The sequence below is a fragment of the Phoxinus phoxinus genome (genome assembly GCF_949152265.1).
Source record: "Phoxinus phoxinus genome assembly, chromosome: 8".
Lineage (NCBI taxonomy): Eukaryota > Metazoa > Chordata > Actinopteri > Cypriniformes > Leuciscidae > Phoxinus > Phoxinus phoxinus.
Window position 1 is genome coordinate 31,382,901 of NC_136883.1, and position 15,176 is coordinate 31,398,076.

At 38.7% G+C, this 15,176-nt stretch overlaps 1 protein-coding gene across 1 annotated transcript in view; it reads left to right on the forward strand.

The window, feature by feature from the left end:
* hydin (HYDIN axonemal central pair apparatus protein) overlaps positions 1–15,176 on the forward strand; it is a 65,404-nt gene that overhangs the window by 46,959 nt on the left and 3,269 nt on the right. Inside the window, exons 41-74 of the mRNA XM_079619993.1 lie at positions 29–223; positions 352–431; positions 529–711; positions 794–913; positions 1,060–1,219; positions 1,578–1,750; positions 1,886–2,084; positions 2,217–2,319; positions 3,364–3,463; positions 3,589–3,757; positions 3,868–4,103; positions 4,187–4,289; positions 4,393–4,597; positions 5,263–5,492; positions 5,641–5,792; positions 5,876–6,053; positions 6,142–6,247; positions 6,786–7,013; positions 7,211–7,566; positions 7,928–8,088; positions 8,172–8,266; positions 8,409–8,622; positions 8,752–8,955; positions 9,788–9,914; positions 10,002–10,167; positions 10,489–10,636; positions 10,763–10,970; positions 11,117–11,338; positions 11,441–11,610; positions 11,710–11,908; positions 11,999–12,154; positions 13,526–13,806; positions 13,957–14,176; positions 14,334–14,543. Of these exons, the coding sequence (XP_079476119.1) occupies positions 29–223; positions 352–431; positions 529–711; positions 794–913; positions 1,060–1,219; positions 1,578–1,750; positions 1,886–2,084; positions 2,217–2,319; positions 3,364–3,463; positions 3,589–3,757; positions 3,868–4,103; positions 4,187–4,289; positions 4,393–4,597; positions 5,263–5,492; positions 5,641–5,792; positions 5,876–6,053; positions 6,142–6,247; positions 6,786–7,013; positions 7,211–7,566; positions 7,928–8,088; positions 8,172–8,266; positions 8,409–8,622; positions 8,752–8,955; positions 9,788–9,914; positions 10,002–10,167; positions 10,489–10,636; positions 10,763–10,970; positions 11,117–11,338; positions 11,441–11,610; positions 11,710–11,908; positions 11,999–12,154; positions 13,526–13,806; positions 13,957–14,176; positions 14,334–14,543 (6,057 nt within the window). The remainder of the gene's footprint in view (positions 1–28; positions 224–351; positions 432–528; positions 712–793; positions 914–1,059; positions 1,220–1,577; positions 1,751–1,885; positions 2,085–2,216; positions 2,320–3,363; positions 3,464–3,588; positions 3,758–3,867; positions 4,104–4,186; positions 4,290–4,392; positions 4,598–5,262; positions 5,493–5,640; positions 5,793–5,875; positions 6,054–6,141; positions 6,248–6,785; positions 7,014–7,210; positions 7,567–7,927; positions 8,089–8,171; positions 8,267–8,408; positions 8,623–8,751; positions 8,956–9,787; positions 9,915–10,001; positions 10,168–10,488; positions 10,637–10,762; positions 10,971–11,116; positions 11,339–11,440; positions 11,611–11,709; positions 11,909–11,998; positions 12,155–13,525; positions 13,807–13,956; positions 14,177–14,333; positions 14,544–15,176) is intronic.

A 15,176-nucleotide genomic window follows, 5' to 3' on the forward strand; every position in this document is an offset into this window, starting at 1 on the left:
TGAACTTGAACTTTTTTTTTTATCACAGGTTTTGGATGGGCTAGGGTTAGGACCTGAAGGGCCACCCATCCCACCACCTATAATATTCTCCATAGTCCCATACCCTAAGATGAGATCAGTGTCCAACCCAGAGCTCTCCAGCAGCTGTTTTACCTTTTTGATGCCCATGTCTTGTGACGACGTGTCAGAGAAAGAAGCAGACCTGAGATCAGAAGCTGCTCAGGTACTAAAGTCTAGAAGAAACTCTCTTTTAAATATCTACAGCCTTGTCATTTAAATGTAACATTAATTTGAACAAAGAAATAGACTTATCTGATCTAAATTAAAAGCAATATACTTGTCATCTTGCAGGAAGGCATGGCGATTACTAACACATCTAAACCTGGCCAGAGTACACCTTCTGAAGAACCCAACTCAGAATACAACAAAGGGTACAGGAGGTCCTTCACACACATTAAGCACATATACAATCACAAATAAATAGAACCATTTTATTCTGAATTCTTGAAATCTTTCATTCTTTTACAGACTCACTCATTTCCGCTGGATTGTACCACCAAATGGAGCAGTTACCCTAAGGATAAGGTTTTACTCTTCTGTTCTTGGAAAATTTGATCAGACTTTCAGCTTTGAGGTGATGGGGACCAAGCGATGTTATCAGCTAAACTGTAGAGGAATTTGTGCTTACCCATCTATAAGCAGAGAGCCCAAGTGAGTGACATTTCAGTAGGGAAATTAAGTCATCATTGAACTTAGACATGAATGAATTAGTGTCTATGTGTTTATTTAATAGGATTGTGTTTGCACACTGCAAAAAGATCCTGCGGCCTGAGAGTGGACTCCAAAAGACTTACATTATCCAGTCGAAGCTGTATGAGTTTGGACCTCTACTGTGTGGAAAGACCAGGGACAGGTGCTGACATTTAGTGCCAAACTATCCCTTTTGCATTATTCCATAAAGTGGTTGTCTTAACAGTACTTTTCTGTTAAAGCTCTTCGATGATAAATGTTTTTCTATATTAGGTCTTTATTAATATAAATGATGTTATACTGACCCAGGTTTAAAGAAGGAAAATATCCTGAGAACATGGATAAGTTTGTAATTCACAACAATTCTACAATGAAGGCGGAGATCCATTTTTGCTTCGAACATGATACCAAGGCTACCACTTTCATTCTTGACCCTCCAAATATGACACTGGAACCCAATGAGGGAAAAGTATGCACATTTATATTTCTTAATGCACAAATTCTGTGTTTGCTTGAGCTGTAAAACATTTTTAAATATGTATAATATTTTAAATGAGCTGTAAATGCTCCAAATAGACTTAATAGTCTATTTCTTATGTTTATTGAAGTTAAGTGTTTTGGAGCTTTAATTTCAGTATGCGGACACATTCCTCCTTTGTTTTTGTTTTGTTGTTGTTTTGTTGTCACCTGAAGCCCAAATTAGGTTTTGAATGTGCACACCTTGATACTCACTACTATCTGTACAATAACATTAGGCTTCAGTTTAACACCAGGATTTTGCTGAAACTCTCCTGTCATCATTATTGTCATTAATATTCCCCTGGCAGGTACTAATGGTGTGGGCATACCCAAATACCCCCAAACATATAGAGGACAGAGTGGTTTTCTGTATCAAGGGGAACCCAGAGCCTGTTGTTTTCCGTCTCTCCTGTGTAGGAGTCAGGCCTGAATTGGAGCTGGACCGCAAACTGCTCCAGTTCGAAAAAACTCCACCATACAGGTCTACTACATTTACTTTAGCTAGGAATGTGATTATAGCTTGAAACACTTGACTCTTTTTTTTTTAAATTGCTATTAATCAGAAATACTTCAGATGACAATATCCTTTTCATTAATTTTCATACTTTTCCTACAGAAAAGAAACCCGGAGTTTGCGTTTAAGCAATAACACCCTTTTGCCAGCTGCTTGGAGGCTGAGGGGCCTGGAGATGCTTGGGGATGAATTCAGCGTGTCTCAGAACCAGGGCATCATCATGCCTCATTCTGACTTCAACCTACACATGCATTTTATAGCTAAGAACCCCATCAAATTGAAGAGATCCATTTGTTTAGAGGTACTGCAGCAATGTATACAATTGTGAAGATTTCCTGGAGATAATGAGTCAGTGTAATTTTAATTGGTGTTGTACTTAGTATGCATTGGTTTGTGTACATCTGTCTGGTGATAAGGCATGTTTGTTTACCAGGTGTCAGATGTGGAGAACATTCTTGGCATCGTTCAACATTCAGAGAACATTCAGATTATTGCAGAGGCCTATGATATTGCGTTGGACATAACCATTCCAGACGGTACAGTACTTAACTAACAGCTCATTGGTTCATCACATCATAACATTTTCCAGCTGCAAATAATATGTTAAAGGGATGGCTAACACTAAAATGATAATTCTGTCATCATTTACTCATTACCTTCATGTTGTTCCAAACGTGTGATTTAAATGTTATAATAGGGGTTAAACGACTTCAGATTGTTTTAAGTCGATATTTATGTGTTTAAAGTCGAGTCGACTAGTCGCTAATGTTGTAAATAATGAACAAATAAGCCTGAATCTTGAGCTGAGACTCGAATGCTCGTTCTAAATCAGATACAGATAAAGTAACAGTAAAGATTACATATATGAATGCATTAGTGAGAGAGCGATTGCATGTGAATTAATTCTACCTGGCAGTGTCTCTCTACTAATAGTGAAGCTGTGGGTTTTAGTTACTAAGAAACATATGCTTTGTTGATAAATCACATACAGTGTTGACAAGACATTTCTGTGGTGCTGAATGTTTCTGTGTGCGGTCTTCACGTGATGTACGAGCTACGGTCTGTACTATATGTGTGTGTATGTGTAATGCGGCAGCCCATTAGATTAGAACGGCGATTAACTTGCGTGTACAATAAGCTGTTTAAAACGTGCATTCACCAGATCAATATTGAGGATCCAGATGGTATAATCAAATAGCCTATATCTTGTGGAATGCTCTCGGATTATGCATTTATTTGTCATTATTTTTTATTTGTCAGAGCGTAAAAGTGGACTTTGCACGTTTCACTGTTCCACTTAAAAGTGAACAGATTTCTTATCGTGTTGAGCCCTCTATAGACCACGGTCAGCGACTAGTCAATGTAAAGCGTCAAGGCAGAGCATTAAAGTCTATGTATGTACTGTATGTAATGTATGTATGTATTTAAAGAAAGAAACTTCTGTCTACATTCATTACATGTGTATAGAAAAGAGTGACCAGTATCCATTTCTTCATTTTGAGGGTTGGTAAATGAGCTTTCATTTTTAATTGAACTATTCTTTTATTAATTTCATGGTTTCTTTTTTGTATTTGCTGTAGATTCTGATGGTTCATTAGATTTTGGAACAATCAAAGTATCAGAAGAGGTCAAGCGGTCAATTAAGTTGGAAAACAAAGGCAAATATGACATAGCCTTTAAGTAAGTTACTATATAGATATTTAATCACATGTTTCTATTTTAATAAAATAATAACATCACATATGTCTGTAATGTTTATTTCGTCTCTTTTTGTAAATCATTTTCTTTCCAATATCAACTTGCAGATTTACACTGGGGGCCACAGAGCCAGGAATGCCAGATCTCAACTCAATATTCTCCATCACTCCTCAGAAGGGCTCTCTACGCCCCAACAATAAACCCAGCAATGTCCAGATTATTTACCACCACAACCAGGAGATGTCCATCAGAGATAGCCCAATCCTTTGCTGTCAGGTCTTTAATCTTAACACTTAATATATTCTTTATCATGCAGTATTTTTTACATTTTAGCTCTGCTGTCATCAAAAACTAAACTAATGTATTTTATTGAATTTTCTGAATAGGTTATTGAGCCCAATTTGGAGGGTGGCGAGACCATTAATACTATACCAATCAAAGTGTCAGTCCAGGCACTTTTCTCCAAATATAGTATCAGTCCCCCTAATGATATCAACTTGGGCCCACTTGTGTACGGCACACGTAAAAAACAGACTCTCACTGTAGAGAATAAAGGCAACTTTGAGATTCGTTTCTACATTAGGATGTGTAAAAACGCCCCAGTTCTTTCACAGAGGAGAGGGTATGGCTATTGTTTATAATATAATGAAATTAAATGAAATTATGTTAAATATTAAATGTTCTGGGTCCTGTTTGTTTTTTAAGCTTGGGAAGTAAGAAACCATCAAAAGATAGTTATGCTACAAAACCATCCAGTGCCAGTGTATTACAACACACTATGCAGAATGAGTTTGGCACGACAACACAGGTAAACAATTTTTTTTTTTTTTTTACAGTTTCAATGGAGTGTACATTTCATGTAGTATATTACAAATTCTGTTTTATATGCATGTTGTTATTGTTTTTTACAGATACATTTGACATGTGGCGTTTTCTCATTGTCTCCATGCTTTGGGATTCTGGCACCTGGAGCCCAACAAGTAGTTACTGTGGATTGCAAGGCAGAGCATGTAGGTAGTTGGGAGGAATGTCTAGCAATAGACATCAATGACAGAGACCCCTCTGACAACCCAGACGGAATTCCATACAAGCTAGTAACAGAAGTTTGTATGCCAGGTTTGTGACTATGAATGAGTAGATATAAAGTTCTGTGAAGTATGTTCTCTGATTATGTACTTACTTTGATTTCTTTCTTTCTTTCTTTGATGGAGTAATCTAATCACTTTATTTACTATAAATCACCCAAAGGACTGCCAAATGACTTAAATGGTCCTGATAAGTATAGAGAGGAACCTTAATCTTAATTAACAAATGTAATTTATAAAATATATCCTCACTTGTTAAAATTCATTACAGTCATAACCTGGTCTTGAAATACTTGATTTTATATTAGCAACCCATTATTTTGATTACATTGAATCTACCCAATAAATATCTTCCAATGGTGCATGTCATTGGGCTCAATGGGCCCCATGGTGCAGGTTCACCCCAGTGCTCAGTGGGTCCTGTGGTGCAGGTCCACCTCTGGGCTCAGTGGGCCTCATGGTGTAGCTCTGCCTTTTGGCTTAGTGTCTCATGAATAATGTGTGAATGAATTAAGAAATACATATGAAATATGAAAAATAAATATTGCTGCTTAAAAAAAATAAAGGATCTTAAAGTTCTTTTTTTTTCCCACATTTTAAATTCTTTTCTGAAATTTTTCAGAAAAAGTTCTTAAAATTATTTGTGACGATCTTCATTTAGATTTTTATCAGTCTTTGTCTCTGTACTGTTTATAGGAATAGCAAGTACAGACATAGCTTCTATCTTTGAGGAGCACCGCATCTGTAAGAACAGTAGCATGCTGCAGTGTGAGCAATACCGGGACAGTATGGGTGTCTATGTACAGGACGAGAACAAGTTTGTCTTTAACAATGTACTGGTGGGTCAGTCAGCCAAAGCCAAGTTTCGGCTGACCAATCCAGGAAAAGTGTCTTGTGAACTCAGCCTGGCGATCAAAACAGTCAAGGTGTGTTTGTGAGAGGTGGTTCTGCCACTAGTTACATTATTCTGCAGAATATGTAAGAATTTCATAGGATTTTTATGTTTTGACAAATGTTTACTGTTTATGGGCTAATTGTTGCTTAACTATATCTTTCTGTTTTTGATAATTCTAGATGACAACGCACAATGCAGAGGTTTTTGAGTTGACCCCTGCAAAGATGTGTATCCCCAGCCACTCTTATGCTTTTGCCACAGTCACATTTTCTCCTTTGACTATGAACACATATCACGCAGTGTTTGAGGCAGTTCTGAAAGTGAACACAAGGTAACTACTCTCAGTGCAGGTTGAACTGTTTAGATGGTTGTTTTTAGAGTATGTTTGTATCACAATCAAACTTCTGCCCACAGACCCAAAGCTCTTGTGTTTGATCTAATGGGTGAAGGCAACTTTCCCAGCATCACTGTTCTGAGACCTGTTCAGAGGACTAATCGAGGTCAACCAGTGCTACAGTTTAAGCGCTTATTGGTGGGACGAGGGCAGACTCTTCCATTAGTGATCAAGAACAATGGCAATGTGCCAGCACAGGTAAGATCAGAATTAGTTTATGACTGAATTGCTATTTCTCTAACTTGAATATTCATTGGAATTATCCATTCTCCCATTGTATTTGCAGGTTAGCCTTGTTCTTCAGTGTCACCTGGAAGTTTTCACTCTAAAAGCTGCTCCTGGCACTGTATGCAGACTGGCCTCCTCACACACGGAAAGCAATCCTGGAAAAGGCAAGCCTTAAACACAAGTGAAATGTGTTCCCACTGTAATTTCTACACAATGCTGTTATGTCTTGCTCTCCAAATAACAGCTATGAAACTGTCAACACAAACAGCTGGACCTTTTTGGACCTTGTTCCATTTCATTAAACTGGGTATCATTGTTTATAGGTTATGTAAGTGATACTTTAGAGACTGGTTTATCACAAAATACAAAATAATCAATACCCTGATGTCAAGCTGGCATGTTTGACCAAACAATGCACCATTGACCAATCAGAATCATGTATTCTAGAGAGCTGTGTAATAAACGTAAAGAATATTTTAAAATTTAATTAAGTCATTTCAAGCTTTATGATTATTACTTTTTTATGTAGTGCTGTACGAGAAGGAACAATATGTTATTTCTTTCATGACTTGTTTATAAACATTTAGCTGGAGACTGGCAATGATAAATTGAAGTAAAGAGAACATTAGAATGAGATATGCAAACAAAAAATATATTAAAATCAAATGTATGTGACATAACTGCATTTTTGTTCCTCTTCAGAGGCACAGCTAGCTCATGTAGCCTCTCTGATTCTCATGACTGGGCAACAAGCGGAATTCCTAGTCGGCTTTCATCCAAAGGTGGCTCAGAAGTTTGAGGCCAGCATGAAGTTAATGTTAAAGGATAACCAGTATGATCAGACAGTGGTGCAGCTTGTGGGCGAGGGTTACCATGACATCATCATCCTGGACAACATTGGCAGCAAGGTTCAGCAGGACAGTATTGAAAGTAAGTAATGCATAGGACAGGAATTTTTCCTGTGCTTAGTTCAGGATATTCTATCATTGTCGCTAACTTTTTGAATATTTCAAAAATTCCTAAGCATGATTCAAATAAAAATTGTGCTATTTATTGTATAGATATTTTTGGTTTCAATACCCATGTAGTATTATACGGTAATTATGCCTTCTGATTGCTCCTCTCAGGTCCGTCTGACCTTATGGATTTCGGCGATTGTCACGTGGGCCACACTTATCAAGAAACTTTGACCATGACAAACCCAAGCAGCTCCAAGGTGCTACGCTTTGAATGGCTGCCCAATGGCCCACAGCTGAGTTTTTCTCCACAAGTTGGCCACCTGCATGCCGAATGCTCCAAAGTTGTGACTGTGACCTTCTGCTCAGAGCAGCCAATTGTGCTGAATGCACAAACTATCAAATGTAAACTCGGCAGTATTACCTTTCAGCAGCCTGTAGACCAGGTCTCAGACTGGGATGATTGTCACAGGACTGTTAAATGGGTGGATGCAGACAAGTCATCACAACAGCCAAACAAACGGAAGGTGGGTTTTGTAGTATCAGTTATTTGCACAAATTATAATAAAGCAAATGCAGTAGTTAATCTAGAAAAAGATTGCACATTTGATCTGCACATTTGATAAAGTTCATTAAATGCCAACATTTTGACAAAGTTTAAAATAAGAAATAGTCACAATGTGAGAAATAAGGTCACAATTATGAAACAGGAAGTTGCAATTGAGATATGGGAGACATGAAGTGACAACTACAATTAAATAATTGTTTAAATAGTTGGGGTTTTACAATGGAAGCCTGTGTTGTCCATCTATCTTAAAGGTCTTAAATTAGAACTGACTTAACAGTGAAGATATAATTCTTATAATCTAATCCCTGTTCTGTGATCAGGTTGTTGCGACAGACCCTGAGCCTCCTCACTCTGTGGTGGAGAACTCCTCTAGAGAGATGGAGCTCCTGGTTAGTGCCTCTTGTGATTACGTCAAATACCAATCTGATACTGGGCCCATCCGCTTCAAAGACACAATGCTGTACCAGACCAGAGTCTTTCAGTAAGTTTAAATGCACTCATATGATAGCTTAGAAATTAATTTGCACAGATGAATGTTTTCATAAGTGATGTTATGTTTGTTAGGCTCCAGACGAAGAACAAAGGCAGTGTTAAGATGGAGTATTCCTGGCAGGTTCTAATGGAGACATACGGGAAGACTACATGCTTTGAAAATAGAGGTAGACCTTCAGCCTTTAAAAATGTTTGAATTGTGGTCTGATGCATCTTGTTACATGTTACTGAATTTTATGTTTTTACATATTCAGTAGATGCAAGTAAAAAAAACTGTATTAATGTAATAGTAATATATCTGATGATCAGGTAGGACTTCCCGCTCGGCTCAAGGCTGTAGGACACCAGAGAGACCAGCAAGCTCTCTGCAGAGTGTGTCCTCTCTACTGCTAGGAGACCCAGAGCTTCCTCCCTTCAGTGTTGATCCTGGTATAGGGGTTATCAATCCAGGAGCGAGTCAAACCTTCCACATCCGATTCTCCCCTCTGGAAGTGGCTGAGTTTGAGGCCAGTTTGATCTGCAGGTCAGACACTCGTATTTATAGACGCGTACAATGTATTATTCGCCTGTCAGATTTAATGAATTACTAGCACTCTCTGAAATTTGCTGATTATGATTTACTGCTCAGTTACAAACTGTTTTTCAATTGTAGCATCCCTAATCTAAAGGACGAGCAGAGTCCAGTAATCGCCGTAAGTGGGCGCAGTTTGCTGCCATACTGTCATTTCCACCTTAAGGATTCAGACTACCTGACTGGAAACAGGCGGATCCCTGAGCCCCACAGCTCACTCACTGTGGACCCCAATACCAGGGTTATTGAGTTCACCTCAGTGGGTATTGGCACTTCTGTCCGCAGGTAAGACATTTTATAAAATGGATAGTTCTGAGTTTGATTAATAAACCATAAACTGTTATATATAATATGTATTATTTTAATGGAAACCATGATACAGTTATTCTTTGTACAGGATTCTTTGATGAATAGTTTGTTTCAAAAGAACAGCATCTATTTGAAATAGAAATCTTTTGCAAATCTATACATGTCATTACTGTCAGTTTTTTTCAATTTAATGCATCCATTCCCAAACTGGGGTGCGTTTCCCAAAAGCATCGTTAACTAACTATAGTTCCGTCATAACCAACATAGTTGAAAGATTTGGTGTTTCTCCAAACCATAGTTTCAATAAACATTTGCAAACAGCGTCGCAAACCTACGTGGTTGGAACCACAGCTATATGCCAAATACTGCATGTTAACGTGATTAAATAATTCAAATTAATTATCCTGCTTATACCATGGTTATTTGCCAGCATTGACAACTTAAAGCCGTTACTGATGTTGAGCGCAAATATTTGATCGGAAGGGTAAAATTGGCGGTTATTTTCATCAGTTAGATCTTCCCGCTTTGAATTAGACACAGAGATAAAATGGTGTTATTACATTTATTTGAATGAACGAATTATATCATTTATTTTAATTCATTAATTATTGAGAGAGAGATGCGAGATGCGTACCTTCGTACTATGAAGGTTAAGCAGTGAGTTACATCATTGTATGGGAAATGCACCCCTGAATGGTAGTGTATATACTGTACTCTATATACACAATTTGCTGACAGTCTTGTCCCTTATTTAATATATGGGTAAGTGATATTATACAGAAATAATGAATAGATTATTTTCTCTCAGGGAATTTGGTATTATTAATCCCACGAACAAGCCATACTCTTTCATCTGGAGATGCGACGACTCAGGCAAATCTCCTTTCAACTGCCTTACACCAAACAAGTCTGTTCACCCGGGAAAAGAAGCGAAGGTGTTTCGTTTATTCTAACAAATCATGGTGCAAATATTCTGCTGGTCAGATTCATCAATATCAAAGTTTCATCTCTGTTGTTTTCAGGCCTCATTTGAGTACCAGGTTCTCAACCTGGATTTAGTGGAATCCTTCTGGACCTTCTTAATTCCTGAACACAACTTGTCTTTGCCCTTTCTGCTGGTGGGCTCTGCTAATGAGCCTATAGTCTATATTGATCGAGCCCACCTCAATCTGGGCAGCTTGCTACTAGGTGAGGTTTAATAAAAGAAGAAGCTAAATTCTGACACGTTAAGGTGTTCAGCCAAAAATAAATGTCCTATATTCTTCTGCGGAACACATTATTTTGAAGAATGTTTCAACTGTTTTTGTCCATGTAATGAATGTTAATGGGGTCCAAAACAACATTGGAACATTGGAAAATCAATACTGAGATATTATTGTAAATGATAACAGCTACTGATTTAGATAGTTACTGATGTAAAGGGGATTGACGATCATTATTTTACTCTGAAGTTATGGGTAAAACATGCCAGTCTCTTCACCAGGGGCATCTATGTGCCTTTATGTCCAGGTTTTGAAGCTCATCAGACTGTTTTTGTGGTTAATGGAGATGATCAACCATTCCATTTTATGGTCCAAGAGTCCTCATGCCACTCTGAAGGCTACCAGGACAGCTTAGTGGTAGAGCCTATGGAGGGAACAGTTCCACCCAAAGATAAGTATGTTGTTGTATTTGTATGAGTCTGAGACATAACATTTATCATTTTATTTAGTCAAAACGGTTTACACCCGTTTGATGTTATGCACTGATTTTGTTTACACCCCTTAACATCTGCCTCTGACAGGATCCCGATGGTCATACGGATCACTCCCACTCGTGAGGGACATGTGGCTTTCAATCTAGTGGTGACAGTGCGGAGGAAGTTCCAGTCGCTGACCATGAATGTGAAGGGAGAGTGTTACAGCATGAATGCTCATGTGCGATATGAGAGCCCTGAGGGATCCATCACAGAGCTCTCATCACACCAGATCCATCCGGTTGACTTCAAACAGGTAACAATTTATGTGAAGTCAGTTATGAATGCAAAGTGTGTGTGTGTGCCGGTATGTTGTGTGAAAGATTTGTCTTTGGCAGATTTCCAGCCAAAAAATGTAGATTAAGCTTTTTTGCCAATTCCTGTCATCTGTTCCCTGAATAGGTGGAGCTAAACGATAAATCCACATGTACGTTTGTGGTGTCTAATCCTGGGAAGTTTAGTTTAGAAGTTGAGTATGATCTATCTGGGCCTGCAATGCTGCAGCCCCACCTGCAAGTGGATCCTACATTGGACACGGTGGCTGTAGGTGGACAGAGTCACTGCACCGTGACCTTCTGCCCTCAGCGAAAATGTGTGCTCAAAGATCTGACTTTTTCCATTAAGGTAGACCTTGTCCTTTTTGTCGTTCTTATTGTCCCCATCTAATTTACATAATTTGTTTTATTTTCCATTTTATAATTTGTTGTGTTTCTTTCCTGTTTGTAGATAAAGAATGGACCGACGTTCTGTTGTGCCCTGATGGGTTCTGCTATGACTCCAGACCTGGAATTTTCTTTCCTGAAGCACAACTTTGGAACGCATTTCATATACTGTGTTGGTATGGTGCCTGCTACACACACACTGGTGATTAGCAACAGAAGCAGCAAAGGAATCAGGTAGAAACTATTTTTGTTTTGCATGATAATGTTCAAGTTCTAACATGTGTGAAGTGAAATGTTATGGTTTGCTTTAATATTATGATGGTGTTTATTCAGTCTAGACTGTTTGTTCTCCAACACACCCGTCCTGGAGGTCACTTTCACCCCTCAAGTCCTTCCTCCTGGCGGCTCTGTAGAAGTTCTCTTCTCATTCTACCCATGCAAAGCAGTTCGTTACCATGAAAAGGTGGTTTTTGAGATGAATAAGTGTGCCAAACAAGTAGTGGAGATCCTGGGACTGGGCACTGAAATGAAGGTGACAAAGAGGGTGTCGGGAGTTTTGAATGATCCTACTTTTCTGCATCCTGATGTACAGGTATTCATCCTTCGCTGTTTTTTGTCTTAGATTAATTTAGAGGACTCAGCACATAAGGTGGTCAATTTTGGAGCTCTGCAGATTGGGCAGCGAAGTCAGAAATTGGTCCCTCTGGTGAACAACAGCCACTCTTCCCTGACTTTTTGTCTTCGCAGACACTCTGATAACTCTCTCCAGGACTCAAGGGTAACACGTGCACATGGACTCTCTCTTATACACTACTTTTTAAAAGTTTGGAGTCAGGAAGATTTTCTAATGTTTTTGAGTAAAACAGTAAAACATTAATATTGTGAAATATTATTACAATTTAAAATAAATGTTCTATTACCGGTATAATAAGGGCTGTCAAAATTAATGTGTTTTTTCAAATATTTAACACAATTAACTCAGCATCCGTTTTTTTTCTTTCATCCTTTTGCGGCGCTACAGTATTATGATAATGCTATCATTCATTCAAGTGCTATTAAACCATTAAAATGCGATAAGACGCAAAAAAAGGAACTCAAATTTGTACTGGCACACTGTTTGTGAAGAGGTTCTCTGTGAATAAACACCCTAAAGGCCCACACAGAATGCCACCTCTTTCATGCTTGAACTGACAAAAACAAAACATTATGTCAAAATTTTAGTTTGGTAAATTAGTTTAAAAGTGTTAAATGAATGTAAAGAGTTGTGAGAAAATAAGATGTGTGTCTTAAAGTGACAGCAGCCTAATAAACCTGATGCTGTCTGTGTCAAAATTAATCAAAGAATAAAAGAGAAAATCACTGCTGACTGAATAACTTTTGTAGCTTTAATAAGGATTAATCTATATTCATATTTTAATTTATGCAGAGAAGACTGCAGTGTTTGATTTTAGCAGGGCAGGTAAAAATCTGAACTGTCCCGTCTGTGATAGTAGGGGAAAAAACCTTAGCATTGAGACCTAATATATTAAAGTCACTGCTAAATGTGAAAGTATTGCAATATAAAAATATATTAAAAACTATAATGTTAGGTGCGATTAATTAGTAAATTTTTTCAACAATTGACAGCACTAATTTTAATGCATTTAAAAATTCAATTTATTCCTATGATGGCAAAGCTGCATTTTCAGCATCATTACTCCAGTCTTCACTGTCACATGATCCTTCAGAAATCGTTTTAATATGCTGATTTGCTGCTCAAGAAACTTTCTTATTATGAATGTTGAAAACAGTTATGCTGCTTAATATTTGCAGTGGTTCTTTGACATATAGAAAGTTCAAAATAACAGCATTTATTTAAAATAGAAATCTATTGTAACATTGTAAATGTCTGTACTGTCACTTTTGATCAATATAATGCATCCTTGCTGAATAAATAATTTTGGAAAATCTCATAGACTTGTTCAGTAGTGTACAGTAGACTAGAACGGTAGTGAAAAAGCTCAAAGATCTTAAATCTGACCTTCTGTACAATCAGTCACATGATCAATGTTACAATGTAGTCCCAGCCATGTGGACCAGAGTGTATATGAAAACATGCACACATTCCACTGCACTGTATACATTAAAAAGAATCATTGTGCTTTTTCAGATCTTGTCAGTTCGTCCAGAGGGGGAGGTGACACTTAAAGAGGGGGGCGGCCGCTGTGTGGTGGAGCTTCTCTTTTCTCCTGAACAGCGCATGCCTCCCTTCATAGAGGAGCTGCATCTGGAGTGTTTAGGTGCTATTCGCCCTCTGCTGGTCATGAAGGGCAGCTGCCAGGGGGTGGAGGTCAGACTGGACACAGACTACCTGCAGTTTGGAGCTGTGGTCCAGCGCTGCCAAGCCACCCGTCGCATTATCATGCAGAACACAGGAGACATCGGTGCGAGGTACACATTCATGCGCAATCACAATTCAGTGACTGGTTGCATCTAAAATGTGTAGCTGAATCTGTAAATTAATAAATCTGAGTAACAAAATATGAAATGGACTCAAATAGAACATTTATATTTCTATATATAATTCCTTGTTCTCTTCAGATTTAAGTGGGATGTAAAGGGTTTTGCTCCCGATTTCATAATTTTCCCTGCTGAGGGATACATGACCCCAGGGATGGAAGTATCTCTTGAAGTGACCTATGCCCCTACGGAGCTGAGTCAAGATTTGCGCTATGATGATCTCTGCTGTGCTGTAGAAGGGAGCAAACCGTTAAAACTCACCCTCACTGGCTCCTGCATTGTCCCGCAGGTCGCAGCAGAGGTAAGAGGCTTAGTCTGAATGTGACTGTGGAACCATTTTCTTTAATGAGTACTGCAACCTTGTATATGTACTAATAATAGATGTGGTCTTGAAGTTTAAGGCCAGGACTATTCATTGTGTCCCTTTTTCTTGCTCTCTTTCTCCTTTGTGTGAGCAGGTGGCAAATTTCGTTTGTCAGGTGCGCAGTCAGTGTACTCAGTCTCTGGTTCTGCCCAGCCGCATTAACCAGCGCTGGACTCTGAAATGTGTCATAGAGGGAGAGCATTGGAGTGGGCCGCCCACTCTTCTCATTGAGCCTCCACAGCAGAACACCTATGAGATCACATACAAGCCTCTGGTCATGACTGCAGACGGGGAGAGGCATGAGGTATGACACTCTCTACACAAGATGAAGGCTCTTTCCATTCATTATTCTTGAAACAGCTATTCAAGAAATCTATAGCCTAGAAATCTAGACGCACCCTCGCGGCAGCAAAATTTATTTTGCAGCCAGGGTAGTCTAGCAACTCTCCGTTGGCTTGCAAGCTGGAAAAACCAAACTCTAGTCAGGCCAATCAGATCGTGTATAGAGTCGGCGGGCGGGCTTAACATAATGATGACATAATGACGATTTAATGACGCTTAAATCATAGATGTGTTCGGAGTTTTGCCGGACCGGATCTTTGCCGCTCTGACTACGTCACCTTCTTCGTTGCTCTGGTTGGTCTATCCTATTGCGTGCAGAGAGAATTTGAAAGACAATCGTTTATCCCGCCTCTCGGATTGAGCCATGCCAATGGTGAGTTGCCAGACTTAACATCTTGATGTGGGTCTGGCCTGCCAGGATAATTCAACTATACAATTCAAAACAAATTTCCTAATAGCGACAGGCAAAGTTACTGTATTCCCAACGATATAAAAATGTAGATGTTTTCCACTGTTAAGGATTTCACTTTCCTCTGCTTTACCAAACTTTTATTTCATGCCAACGTTTAATAGTCTAATTTTGTGATCTCAACCA